Source organism: Equus asinus, chromosome 12 (genome assembly GCF_041296235.1).
Source record: "Equus asinus isolate D_3611 breed Donkey chromosome 12, EquAss-T2T_v2, whole genome shotgun sequence".
Classification (NCBI taxonomy): domain Eukaryota; kingdom Metazoa; phylum Chordata; class Mammalia; order Perissodactyla; family Equidae; genus Equus; species Equus asinus.
In genome coordinates, this window is record NC_091801.1 from 84,398,497 (window position 1) to 84,411,293 (window position 12,797).

Consider the following 12,797-nt stretch of genomic DNA (forward strand, 5'->3'; position numbering starts at 1 on the left):
GTTATTCTGGGAGTAAAGAAGCACTACCACGAGACCTTGAGTCTGAGAAATCTCTCTTTCGACTCCTCGGCTCACTGAGCCCGCATCAGTTCTATCAAACTTTTAAAAAGGAATAAACATCAACCCTCCTCAAACTCTTCCGAACACTGAAGAGGAGGGGACACTTCTGAATTCATTCTGTGAGGCCAGCGTTACCCTGACACCAAGGGCAGACAAAGGACACACAGAGGGGTGGGGGATGCATGGAGGACACCAGGAGGGGACTGGGACTGGGAGCCCAGAGAAGGGAAAGGGGACAGACAGGATCAACATTGAGAGGTCTCAGTTTTACAGCTCTGAGGAGGGGGCCGGTGGCCTCAGAGAGGCCTCGGAAGGGCGGTTGGAAACTGGAGGCTGCCGAGCTTCCTCCTGGGATCTCCCCAAAGCAACCGCTCCTCAAAGAGAAAGAGGCGGGATTTCTGCCAATCAGCCCTTCCCAGCAGGCCCGGAGTTCACGCCCACCATCCTGGCCTGTGACTAATGACTAATGGTCCCGGGTAGAGTCTGACCACTAGAATCCTTGCAAACGGCGGAGACACACAGCCCAGCACCCGCCCTCCCCCAGTTCTCATGGGTGGGGCACAAGGGTGCAAGGGGATATATTCTGAGCCACTGAGGAAGTGGCTCCAGATGCTGGTTTCCAGAGTGTAGGCTGAAGATAGCAGGTGAGTCAAGGTGGGAGAGCCACCTGGCCTGCACAGGGGGCTGGGGGAGGCCTGCAGAGGGGTCAGCTATGAAGGGTCCGGGTGGGGGGAGGAGGGTAGGAGCCTGAACCTGGAGCACCCTAAAGGGGCCCACTGGAATTGTGCCATCTCCAGGAGCCATGAAAGGCATCTATCTCATCCTGCTGGCCGTGCTGCTGTGCTCCGAGCAAGGTGAGTCTCAGGGAACCCGGCAGGGACCTGTCCTGGGGGCATGGGGCGGCATCCCCTGTGAGAGGCTGTGTGTGAGCATGTGGGGAGTCTGTCCTCCAGAACCCCAGAAGGCGGGAAGGGGCCACAGTTCCTATGCAGGGGCCCAGAGGCCACGCTCCAATGTGGGCTGTGGCTGTGGTCTGTGGGGGTCTAAATCCAGCCTTCCTGCCATTTGAGCTTGACCTGTGTCCCCCTCTGGTCTCAGCCATGAGCCTGCAGTGCTACAACTGTGCTGATCTCGCGAATGGCCAGAAGTGCCAGCTCACCTTCTCATGTGCCCAGACACCAAGTGTCTGCTACAAGGGCAGCATGACATTGACCACGGCCACTGGTGAGTTCCCAGGATCAGAATGTGGGGGTGGGTTCAGGGGGCTCTGCTCTGAGGCTCCCCCTGGCCTCATGGAAGGAGTATGAGTGTGGCAGAGGCCAGTGTTCGTGTCACCTGGGCCCTCACTGGCCTGCCTCAGTGTCCCCATCTGTACAAGAGGGGCTAGCCTCCAGAGGCTGTGGGGGCTTGGTGGGGTGGGATGGGCCTCCCAGCAGAGGAATGGAGGGCCAAGCAGCCCTGGGGAGAGGGCGATGAGGGACAACCCCAGAGGTCAGAGGGAACTGGGGGGCCTCCCACATCTGGCGTTTCCTTTTCTCCCCCACAGGGGAGACAGCCACGATAAACCCTAAGGGTTGTGCCCCCTCCTGCCAGGAAGCTTCCCAGGTGATGCAGCTGATTGCGAATCTATCCAACCCAACGGGGGCGTTCAACCTAGAAGTGCGGGATGTGGCCTGCTGTGAAAAGGACCTCTGTAATGGGGTGGCCCAGGTGGCGCGCAGCCTCTGGGCCCTGGCTGGGGGGCTCCTGCTCAGCCTGGGGCCTGCCCTCCTCTGGGCCCTGCTGTGAGGACCCCTGGGACTCAGACACCAAGTTGAGGGGGAGCGTCCTTACTGATCGTCCTTCCACGTGGCACTCACAGCAGCTCCCACCTCAAGCTCGCTCTCTCACGCACACGCACACACGTGTACACACGCACAAGCAGTCACTCACAGGCACACACACTCACACGCATGCGCTCACACGCATCCACACACACGCTCAGACCCATGAGTTCTCGCAAGCGTAGGCTATGCTTGGACTCCTCCTCCTGCTACAGCCGGGACCCAGAGGCCCAGGGAAGGACGCGGGCAGCCTCCACCCTCTGCTGACCCTCGGCCACTCCTGCCCACCCATCTGGGCAGCCCCAGCCCCAAGCCCACCGCCCTGCTATGCCAACAGGCCTGTCACACTTTGCGAACACCATCAATCAACCACAGACTCAAGATGCAGAGACTGCCGAGCCCCGGCTGGACAGGGGCTGCTAGGAGAGCGGAGCCCATAGCCCCTCAGCGGGTCCTCTGCAGAGCACCCACGGCAGTCAGTAGACAATAAATGCTCTTCAGCCCCCTCCTGTTCTTCACATGCCATTCAGCCCCACGGTGGGGAGGTCGGGGGGAGTGTGTGTGGGGGTCTCTGCCACCTGCCTCCGAGGAAGCCTCTTGGGCAGCCCGGTGCTCCCTCGGCCATGAGCTCTGATGGCCAGGGGGCTAGGGGCAGGGGCAGACCCTGGAGGGGCCAGCATCTCACACCAGGGGGTGGCCCCCACTGCCCCCCATGAAGCATTTGCTCTGACGCACACTCCCTGCTCTCTGAACCTCTGCCAGGAGCCACACCAGGACCCTCCTTTGGGGAACATCTGTCCAGTGCCCACTGGGGGCTGCACTGCCAGGACACCCTCAGCAGAGGCAGTGGTGGCAGTAGCGTAGGGGGACTGGCCTGCTTCCGTCCTCCATCGTCTTTCACACGTTCTTCCCCGCTGAGCGCCTGCACCCAGGGTGACCCCACAGCTCGGGGCTGCCCCAGTCCACAGGACGCTGCTATCAGCATCCATCCAAACACTGCCACACCCTGGCCTGAGCGTGTCTTGCTGGGGCTTGGTGCCCATCACAGCCACTAGTGGGCCTTGGTCAGTGCAGCCCAGGCCTTGTTCTTGTTCTTGTTCTTGGTATTGGTCTTGTCTTGACCTGGCTCATCTCATCAAGAATTTGCTCTTGTCTTGCCCTGGCTCCTCTCACCATGGATTTGGTCTGGCCTTGCTTCTAGTCTTAGGCTGACCCTTCCTTTGATCTCTGACCCTGCTCTACTCATGCTGGTTTATTGCGTACCTAGAGCTATCTTAAATCTAGGGGTATCTAAGGCTCTGAATGGTGATCCCACCCACTCACAGGGCTCCATCAAGGACAATGGCTAGACTGAGCCACTAGTGTGGTCTCAGCTCGGAATGGGGACTCTGGAGGATGCTGAGCTCAAGGCTGGGGCTGCCGAGTGTGGGGGCCACTGGAACATCCAGGCAGAGCAGCCCACAGGCAGTGGGGGTGAGTTCCAGCCTCTATCCCCTGGATGCCAGCAGGTCTCCTCCCTCCCTGAGTCATGACAACCAAAAATGTCCCAGACATTGCCAAATGCCCCCTGGTTGAGGAGAATGGCCCCTGACTGGGGAAAACTGGCTTCAGGATTCCTGTCCCGTAAGGGTAGCAAAGAGAAAACGCCCCTTGGTCCATGGGGGGCAGGTGGGGGAGGGGCAGGGTGCGTTTCTGAGGGGGGGGGCTCTTTTCCCCCAGCACTGGGGGGATGGCTAAGAGGGGCGAAAGGAAGCTCTTCAGACAGAGGGGAGGGAGCCAGTCCCCAGCCGCCTTCTCCTGACCCCCTGGAGGAGGATAGGGAGCAGCGGCCAAAGCCACAGTGGGAGTGGGCCCCACCTCCATGGGGCTGGGCTGGGGGGCCCGCCTGCGCCTGACCTCAAGGTACCTCAGCCAGGGCTACGGAATCTGTCTCTTGTGGCCTGGACCAAGGCATGCAGAGGCCAGCTGAAGCCTGCGGGCGGCACTGCTGTTCACGGAGCTGGCTGAGGGAGGTGAGGGCTGCGGGCAGGGCGTCCTGGGCATCTGTGGGGGTCAGGGTGGTGGTGGGTCCCTCAACCTGACAGGTGAGTACAAGTGCCTGAGAGCCCCCGGCTCCCCTGGAGAAAGCCTGCCACGGCCAGGGACCACGTGCCACCGCCTTCCCTGAATGGGGTCCCCAGACTGGGCCTGGAAGCCCCCTGTTTCCTCTGCTCAGCCCTGAGACCCCTGTGTCTACCCGACCCACCCTCACTCCTCCGTCCTGTCCAGCCACGTGCCTGGGCTCCTCCTGGCCTGGAGCAAGGGCTCTGGGGGCTGACCTCACTACCCTCTCGACCTGCCTCAGTGTCCCCGTCATGTGGCCTGGGGGCAGCTCCTGTGAGACATCCCCAGGGGGCCCTTGGGTACAGGAGATGAGAGCGGAGGGGGACCCCAGGGGCAGAGGGCCTCAGAGTGATTTCTCCTTCTCCACTTCCGTCTGCTTCCTCCCTCACGGTTTCTGGGCTTTACCAAGAACTGTATGGAGTCCTGTGACGATGCAGAGAAGGGGGTGTCCCAAAACTTCAAAGTCCAAACGACGCTTTAGATTTTCACAGAAACATTCTAACAGGGACGGTCCGGCCTCAAGTCCGCAGGCGAGGCTCCTGGCAGGGCAGGCAGTGCTGGGGCCTTTGGGGGTGTCTTCACTTCTAGGGGCTCCTCTGACCCAGCACTGCCACATCCATGTGCCCTGGCTGCCATGGGAAAACCTCAGCAGGGCCATCAAAGGAGGCCATTGCCTCACAGCCCCCCTTCCCATGCCTGCTGGGAGCCACACCAGGACCCTCCATGGGGGGCATCTGTCCAGGGCCCATGTGGGGGCTGTGCTGCTGCAACACCCTCAGCAGAGGCGGTGGTGGCGGCAGGAGAGGAGGCCTGGCTGCATCCTTCCTTCCATCGTCTTTGACACTCTCTTCCTCTCTGAGCACCTGTCCCCCAGGGTGACCCTGAAGCTCAGAGGCTCCCTGACCCCACAGGACCCTGCTCCTCCCGGTGGGACTGTGGTGACCAGAGCTTCGTCTCCTCCCCAGGTCCCCCAGGCACATTTTTCAGAGAGAAGCCCCTCCCTCCCTCATTACAGCTGCCCTTGCCCGGGAACTCTGAGTGTGGCTCTGGGAATCCCACAGGCATCGCTATGGTGGGGTCGACAGGGCCTCAGAGACCAAGGCTGGCCCCTGCCTTCACAGGTGGGGAAACTGAGGCACGGGGAGTGGTCAAGTGCCTGAGTCTCATACCGGTCTGGGGCAGAGACAACGGGCCTGTGGTGCTGCCCCCGCCAGTTCAGCGGCTTGGGTGTGAGCCCGGCACATCCACCCCAGTTTTCCCTGTAGAAGCCAGGGGAGCAGAAGGCCACGGTCCTCTGCCGCCCGTCCCTTCACCACCTGAGCTGGAGAGAAGGGCAGTGTTTTGCTGAGAGGGAGATGGGAACTTCCCCAAGTCTGAGAAAGAGGGACGAGGCATCGCTGTGGGCGACAATGGACACGGGGGTTGCGGCAGTGCAGAGACCGGCTGGGTGTAGACACATTCGTCCTGCAGCCTGCGAGGCCCAGAATGCCAGCAAGAACAGGGCTGTCTGCCAGCAAAAGAGAGCCAGACCGCCGATGGCTCCAGGGACATCCCCTGCGGGAAGGCCCTCATCACAGCCGGCAAGGGAGACGGATGCTGGGATGGGGAGGCTCCCGGGGGAGGGACACGGTCCCCATAGTAGGAGACCCCGACTGGATCGGGCTTGGCTTCCCTGGGGGTAGATGCCGTGCTCGGGATGCTGTCAAAGAAGCAGAAGAGAGCAGAACAGAAGACACTGCCGCAGTCTGGACCAGCGAGTCACCTCTCTTTAGACCAAGGAGCACACGTCACCGCCCATCGTGTCCACTAGTGGGCAGAGATCTCCCCTCAGAGTACTGGTCTGGTCGAGGACTGGAAGGAGCCGTTACAACAGGGCTGTCCACAGCCCCCACAGGCCTGCACATCAAGGCAAAGGAAATCTCAACAACGCCCTCCATAAACGTGGGGACTCTGATCCTCACATGGAGCTGGTGACCCAAATCGTGTCCTCTGCCAGAAACACAATTCAGATAAAAATAGAAAATGGGGCAAAGGGGAGAGCCCGCTCTTTACAGAAACCCACAAGTCTCGTGTTCCTGTGTCTGTGCCTTGGCCTGAAGGCTGGGGAGCTCTCTGTGTCTTTCCGTGTGTGTGTGTACGAGGGCACTGTGCGTGGTGTCTCCCGACCTCTGGATGGTGTTATCAAATCCATTGGTGAAATTCCTGAAAGCTGACTTCTCTGCTCTGTTGGCTTAGACGTAAATAAGTGCTTATATCCTTGAGATCGTCCCAAAAGTCTCACAAATATCAAAGCCCACCCAAATGCTGTTGAAGTTCACATAATTTGGGTAAATATTTGGTAAGTAAGACTAGCTTCATATTGTTGGTTTAGTGAAAAAGGCTGTGTCCTCTGAGTTACTAGCATTGCATTTAACGTGAGCATACATTTTTGTTCTTTTTGGGTTTACTAGTCACATAAGCTAAGGTTCTACCTACAAGATGTAAAACCGTGAAAATTATAAATTCGGACTGAGAGTAAAAGTACGAGTAATGATGAGTTTGGTGTGCAGCTTGAACAGATTGCTTCATACCCATTACTTCATAGACATCGAGTCCCCCAGTAAAACAGGAAAAGGGGCTGGGCGAGGGGAGACAGGGGCTGGCCCAGTGGCCCAGCGGCATAAGTTCCCGCACTTCACTTCGGCGGCCCAGGGTTTCACCAGTTCAGATCCCGGGCGCCGCTCATCAAGCCATGCTGAGGCGACATCCCACATAGCAGAACCAGAAGGACCTACAGCTAGAATATACAACTGTGCACTAGGGGGCTTTGGGAGGAAGGAAAAAAAAGGCTTAAAAATAAATTAAAAAAAACAAACAACAAAATCTGATAGACACATAGAGAGGGCCATCTGTATCCATGGGCTCAGCATCCAAGGAGCGAAAGGCTTACGATGGCTGCATCTGTACGGAACATGTACAGACCGTTTTCTTGTCACCATCCCCCACACAATACAGTATAACAACTATTTCCACAGCAGTTACGTTATATCAGCTCTTATAAGTACTCTGGAGATGATGTGAGGGACACGGGAGGATATGCGTAGGTCGTGTGCAAACACTACGCCCTTCTATATAAGGGGCTTGAGCATCGCAGAGTTTGGTACCGGGAGGGGCCCTGGAACTGATGCCCCTGCATACCAGGGATGACCGGAACTAGTAAGGAGAAGGATCGGTGGTCAAACACCTCCCAAGAAAGCAAGCCCAGGACTGGGTGCCCTCACTGGTGCTTCCACCAAACTTTTAAAAAGGAATAAACATACATGCTCCTCAAACTCTTCCGAACAATGAAGAGGCGGGGACACTTCCGAATTCATTCTGTGAGGCCAGCGTTACCCTGACACCAAGGGCAGACAAAGGACACACAGAGGGGTGGGGGATGCATGGAGGACACCAGGAGGGGACTGGGACTGGGAGCCCAGAGAAGGGAAAGGGGACAGACAGGATCAACATTCAGAGGTCTCAGTTTTACAGCTCTGAGGAGGGGGCCGGTGGCCTCAGAGAGGCCTCTGAAGGGCGATTGGAAACTGGAGACCGCCGAGCTTCCTCCTGGGATCTCCCCAAGGCAACCGCTCCTCAGTGAGAAGGAAGCAGGATTTCTGCCAATCAGCCCCTCCCAGCAGGCCCGGAGTTCACGCAGGCCCTCCTGGCCTGTGACTAATGACTAATGGTCCCGGGTAGAGTCTGACGGCTAGAATCCTTGCAAACGGCGGAGACACACAGCCCAGCACCCGCCCTCCCCCAGTTCTCATGGGTGGGGCACAAGGGTGCAAGGGGATATATTCTGAGCCGCTGAGGAAGTGCCTCCAGATGCTGGTTTCCTGAGTGTAGGCTGAAGCTAGCAGGTGAGTCAAGCTGGGAGAGCCACGTGGCTGGCACAGGGGGCTGGGGGAGGCCTGCAGAGGGGTCAGCAATGGAGGGTCAGGGTGTGGGGACGAGGGGAGGAGCCTGAATCTGGAGTACCCTAAAGGGGCCCACTGGAATTGTGCCATCTCCAGGAGCCATGAAAGGCATCTATCTCGTCCTGCTGGCCGTGCTGCTGTGCTCCCAGCAAGGTGAGTCCCAGGGAACCCGGCAGGGACCTGTCCTGGGGGCATGGGGCGGCATTCCCTGTGAGAGGCTGTGTGTGAGCATGTGGGGAGTCTGTCTTCCAGAACCCCAGAAGGCGGGAAAGGGCCACAGTTCCAATGCAGGGCCCCAGAGGCCACGCTCCAATGTGGGCTGTGGCTGTGGTCTGTAGGGGTCTAAACCCAGCTTCCTGCTGTCGGAGCTTGGTTGTGTCCCCGCCAAACCCCAGCCCTGAGCCTCCAGTGCTACAACTGCACTGAAGAAGAGGATGTCAGCAAGTGCCAGACCACCATCTCATGTGACTCCACACCGAGCATCTGCTATAAGGGCGGCAGGACCTTGACCAAGACCAGTGGTGAGTTCCCAGCATCCAGAATGTGGGGATGGGTTCAGGGGGCTCTGCTCTGAGGACCACCCTGGCCTCATGAAAGGAGTGTGAGTGTGGCAGGGGCCAGTGTCCGTGTCACCTTGGCCCTAACTGGCCTGCCTCAGTGTCCCCATCTGTACAAGAGGGGCTAGCCTCCAGAGGCTGTGGGGGCTTGGTGGGGCGGGATGGGCCTCCCAGCAGAGGAATGGAGGGCCAAGCAGCCCTGGGGAGAGGGTGATGAGGGACAACCCCAGAGAGTCAGAGGGAACTGGGGGGCCTCCAAGCCAGCCGTCTCCTTTCTTGCCCACAGGGCAGGTGGTCAAGTTACATTCTAAGGGTTGTGCCTCTTCCTGCGATGACGTTTATGACATGATGGAGCAGCTGGTGGAGAAGATGATTTCAGAGGACAGGTCTAAGTTAGAACTGTGGGCTCCGGACTGCTGTGGAAAGGACCTCTGCAACAGGGTGGCCCAGGTGGGGCGCAGCCTCTGGATCCTGGCCGGGGGGCTCCTGCTCAGCCTGGGGCCTGCCCTCCTCTGGGCCCTGCTGTGAGGACCCCTGGGACTCAGACACCAAGGTGGGCGGGGGGAGCGTCCTTACTGATGGTAGTTCCATGTGGCATTCACAGCAGCTCCCACCTCAAGGTCGCTCACATGCACACATGTGTGTACACTCACACACCTCACACACATGCACACACACACCCAGACCAGTGATTTCTCGCAAACACAGGCTATGCTTGGACTCCACCTCCTGCTACACCTGGGACCCAGAGACCCAGGGAAGGAGGCGGGCAGCATCCACCCTCGGGTGACCCTCGGCCACTCCTGCCCTCCCACCTGGCCAGCCCCAGCCCCAGGCCCACCGCCCTGCTATGCCAACAGGCCTGTCACACTTTGCGAACACCATCAATCAACCACAGACTCAAGATGCAGAGACTGCCGAGCCCCGGCTGGACAGGGGCTGCTAGGAGAGCGGAGCCCATAGCCCCTCAGCGGGTCCTCTGCAGAGCGCCCACGGCAGTCAGTAGACAATAAATGCTCTTCAGCCCCCTCCTGTTCTTCACATGCCATTCAGCCCCACGGTGGGGAGGTCGGGGGGAGTGTGTGTGGGGGTCTCTGCCACTTGCCTCCAAGGGAGCCTCTGGGGCAGCCCGGTGCTCCCTCGACCATGAGCTCTGATGGCCAGGGGGCTAGGGGCAGGGGCAGACCCTGGAGGGGCCAGCATCGCACACCAGGGGGTGGCCCCCACGGCCCCCCATGAAGCATTTGCTCTGACGCACACTCCCTACTCTCTGAGCCCCTGCTGGGAGCCATACTAGGACCCTCCTTTGGTGGGCATCTCTCCAGGGCCCGCTGGGAGCTGTGCTGCTGCGACACCCTCAGCAGAGGTGGTGATGGTGGCAGGGGAGGGGGCCTGGCTGCTTCCTTTCCTCCATCATCTTTCACACGTTCATCCCCTCTGAGCGCTTGTCCCCCAGGGTGACCCTGAAGCTCGGGTCCGCCCCAGTCCACAGGACTCTGCTATCAGCATCCATCCAAACATGGCCACACCCTGGCCTGAGCGTGCCTTGCCCGGGCGTGGTACCCATCACAGCCATTAGTGGGCCTTGGTTGGTGCAGCCCAGCCCTTGTTCACCCTGGTCTTTATCTGGCATTGGTCTTGTCTTGACCTGGAACATCTCCTCATGGATTTGGTCTTGTCTTGCCCTGGCTCCTCTCACCATGGATTTGGTCTGGCCTTGCTTTCAGTCTTAGCCTGACCCTTCCTTTGATCTCTGACCCTGCTCTACTCATGCTGGTTGATTGCGTACCTAGAGCTAACTTAAATCTAGGGGTATCTAAGCCTCTGAATGGTGATCCCACCCACTCACAGGGCTCCATCAAGGACAATGGCTAGACTGAGCCACTAGTGTGGTCTCAGCTCGGAATGGGGGCTCTGGAGGATGCTGAGCCCAAGGCTGGGGCTGCCGAGTGTGGGGGCCACTGGAACATCCAGGCGGAGCAGCCCACAGGCAGTGGGGGCGGGTTCCAGCCTCTATCCCCTGGATGCCAGCAGGTCTCCTCCCTCCCTGAGTCATGACAACCAAAAATGTCCCCAGACATTGCCAAATGCCCCCTGGTTGAGGAGAATGGCCCCTGACTGGGGAAAACTGGCTTCAGGATTCCTGTCCCCTAAGGGTAGCAAAGAGAAAATGCCCCTTGGTCCATGGAGGGCAGGTGGGGGAGGGGCAGGTGGGGGAGGGGCAGGGTGCGTTTCTGAGGAGGGGGGCTCTTTTCCCCCAGCACTGGGGGGATGGCTAAGACCGGCTAGGGGAAGCTCTTCAGACAGAGGGGAGTCAGCCCGTCCCCAGCCGCCTTCTCCTGACCCCCTGGAGGAGGATAGGGAGCAGCGGCCAAAGCCACAGTGGGAGTGGGCCCCACCTCCATGGGGCTGGGCTGGGGGGCCCGCCTGCGCCTGACCTCAAGGTACCTCAGGCCGGGGCTACGGAATCTGTCTCTTGTGGCCTGGACCAAGGCATGCAGAGGCCAGCTGAAGCCTGCGGGCGGCACTGCTGTTCACGGAGCTGGCTGAGGGAGGTGAGGGCTGCGGGCAGGGCGTCCTGGGCATCTGTGGGGGTCAGGGTGGTGGTGGGTCCCTCAACCTGACAGGTGAGTGCAAGTGCCTGAGAGCCCCCGGCTCCCCTGGAGAAAGCCTGCCACGGCCAGGGGCCACGTGCCACTGCCCGCCCTGAATGGGGTCCCCAGACTGGGCCTGGAAGCCCCCTGTTTCCTCTGCTCAGCCCTGAGACCCCTGTGTCTACCCGACCCACCCTCACTCCTCCGTCCTGTCCAGCCACGTGCCTGGGCTCCTCCTGGCCTGGAGCAAGGGCTCTGGGGGCTGACCTCACTACCCTCTCGACCTGCCTCAGTGTCCCCGTCATGTGGCCTGGGGGCAGCTCCTGTGAGACATCCCCGGGGGGCCCTTGGGTACAGGAGATGAGAGCGGAGGGGGACCCCAGGGGCAGAGGGCCTCAGAGTGATTTCTCCTTCTCCACTTCCGTCTGCTTCCTCCCTCACGGTTTCTGGGCTTTACCAAGAACTGTATGGAGTCCTGTGACGATGCAGAGAAGGGGGTGTCCCAAAACTTCAAAGTCCAAACGACGCTTTAGATTTTCACAGAAACGTTCCAACAGGGACGGTCCGGCCTCAAGTCCGCAGGCGAGGCTCCTGGCAGGGCAGGCAGTGCTGGGGCCTGTGGGGGTGTCTTCACTTCTAGGGGCTCCTCTGACCCAGCACTGCCATGTCCATGTACCCTGGCTGCCGTGGAAAACCTCAGCAGGGCCATCAAAGGAGGCCATTGCCTCACAGCCCCCCTTCCAATGCCTGCTGCGAGCCACAGCAGGACCCTCCATGGGGGGCATCTGTCCAGGGCCCATGTGGGGGCTGCACTGCCAGGACACCCTCAGCAGAGGCGGTGGTGGTGGCAGGAGAGGGAACCTGACTGCTTCCTTCCCTTCATCATCTTTCACGCTTTCTTCCCCTCTGAGCACCTGTCCCCGAGGGTGACCCTGAAGCTCAGATGCTCCCTGACCCCACAGGACCCTGCCCCTCCCAGTGGGACTTTGGTGATCAGAGCTTCGTCTCCTCCCCAGGTCCCCCAGGCACATCTTCCAGAGAGAAGCCCCTCCCTCCCTCGTTACAGCTGCCCTTGCCCGGGAACTCTGAGTGTGGCTCTGGGAATCCCACAGGGATCGCCATGGTGGGGTCAACTGGGCCTTGGAGATCAAGGCTAGCCCTCCCCTTCACTGGTGGGGAAACTGAGGCACAGGGAGTGGTCAAGTGCCTGAGTCTCATGTTGGTCTGGGGCAGAGACAACAGGCCTGTGGTGCTGCCCCCGCCAGTTCAGCAGCTTGGGTGTGAGCCCGCACATCCACCCCAGTTTTCCCTGTAGAAGCCATGGGAGCAGAGGGCCACGGTCCTCTCCCGTCGGTCCCTTCACCACCTGAGCTGGAGAGAAGGGCAGTGTTTTGCTGAGAGGGAGATGGGAACTTCCCCAAGTCTGAGAAAGAGGGACGAGGCATCGCTTTGGGCGACAATGGACACGGGGGTTGCGGCAGTGCAGAGACGGGCTGGGTGTAGACACATTCGTCCTGCAGCCTGCGAGGCCCAGAATGCCAGCAAGAACAGGGCTGTCTGCCAGCAAAAGAGAGCCAGACCGCCGATGGCTCCAGGGACATCCCCTGCGGGAAGGCCCTCATCACAGCCGGCAAGGGAGACGGATGCTGGGATGGGGAGGCTCCCGGGGGAGGCACACAGTCCCCACAGGAGGAGACCCTGACTGGATCGGGCTTGGCTTCC

At 60.0% G+C, this 12,797-nt stretch overlaps 2 protein-coding genes and 1 long non-coding RNA gene across 5 annotated transcripts; all 3 read left to right on the forward strand.

The window, feature by feature from the left end:
* The first annotated feature begins 502 nt into the window (after nt 1–502).
* On the forward strand, nt 503–3,057 carry LOC139039949 (lymphocyte antigen 6H-like). Its single transcript, XM_070481762.1, has 4 exons — nt 503–704; nt 858–914; nt 1,159–1,284; nt 1,607–3,057. The coding sequence occupies exons 2-4, from the start codon at nt 863–865 to the stop codon at nt 1,846–1,848; spliced, it is 420 nt and encodes a 139-aa protein (XP_070337863.1). The 5' UTR covers nt 503–704; nt 858–862; the 3' UTR covers nt 1,849–3,057.
* Nucleotides 3,058–3,224: 167 nt separating this feature from the next.
* On the forward strand, nt 3,225–6,040 carry LOC139039950 (uncharacterized). The gene is made up of 3 exons (XR_011493412.1): nt 3,225–3,356; nt 3,795–3,895; nt 5,669–6,040. It is a non-coding gene; the product is annotated as an uncharacterized lncRNA (long non-coding RNA).
* Nucleotides 6,041–7,369: 1,329 nt separating this feature from the next.
* Nucleotides 7,370–9,510, forward strand: LOC106841937 (lymphocyte antigen 6H-like). 3 transcript variants are annotated; one of them, XM_044781049.2, is made up of 5 exons: nt 7,385–7,867; nt 8,021–8,077; nt 8,320–8,445; nt 8,768–8,931; nt 9,342–9,510. In XM_044781049.2, the coding sequence occupies exons 2-5, from the start codon at nt 8,026–8,028 to the stop codon at nt 9,492–9,494; spliced, it is 495 nt and encodes a 164-aa protein (XP_044636984.1). In that variant the 5' UTR covers nt 7,385–7,867; nt 8,021–8,025; the 3' UTR covers nt 9,495–9,510. The 3 variants fall into 3 exon arrangements, with proteins under 3 accessions (XP_044636985.1, XP_044636984.1, XP_070337862.1); XM_070481761.1 differs by having other exon boundaries at nt 7,666–7,867; nt 9,190–9,510; XM_044781050.2 differs by having other exon boundaries at nt 7,370–7,867; nt 8,768–9,510.
* Nucleotides 9,511–12,797: the final 3,287 nt, after the last annotated feature.

Coding starts and splice junctions, on each gene's coding strand:
- LOC139039949 (XM_070481762.1), top strand. CDS start 863: ATGAAAGGCATCTATCTCATCCTGCTGGCCGTGCTGCTGTGCTCCGAG. Junction 915..1,158: donor GCTGCTGTGCTCCGAGCAAG/GTGAGTCTCAGG, acceptor CTCTGGTCTCAG/CCATGAGCCTGCAGTGCTAC. Junction 1,285..1,606: donor GACATTGACCACGGCCACTG/GTGAGTTCCCAG, acceptor TCTCCCCCACAG/GGGAGACAGCCACGATAAAC.
- LOC106841937 (XM_070481761.1), top strand. CDS start 8,026: ATGAAAGGCATCTATCTCGTCCTGCTGGCCGTGCTGCTGTGCTCCCAG. Junction 8,446..8,767: donor GACCTTGACCAAGACCAGTG/GTGAGTTCCCAG, acceptor TCTTGCCCACAG/GGCAGGTGGTCAAGTTACAT. Junction 8,932..9,189: donor TCTGCAACAGGGTGGCCCAG/GTGGGGCGCAGC, acceptor TCGCAAACACAG/GCTATGCTTGGACTCCACCT.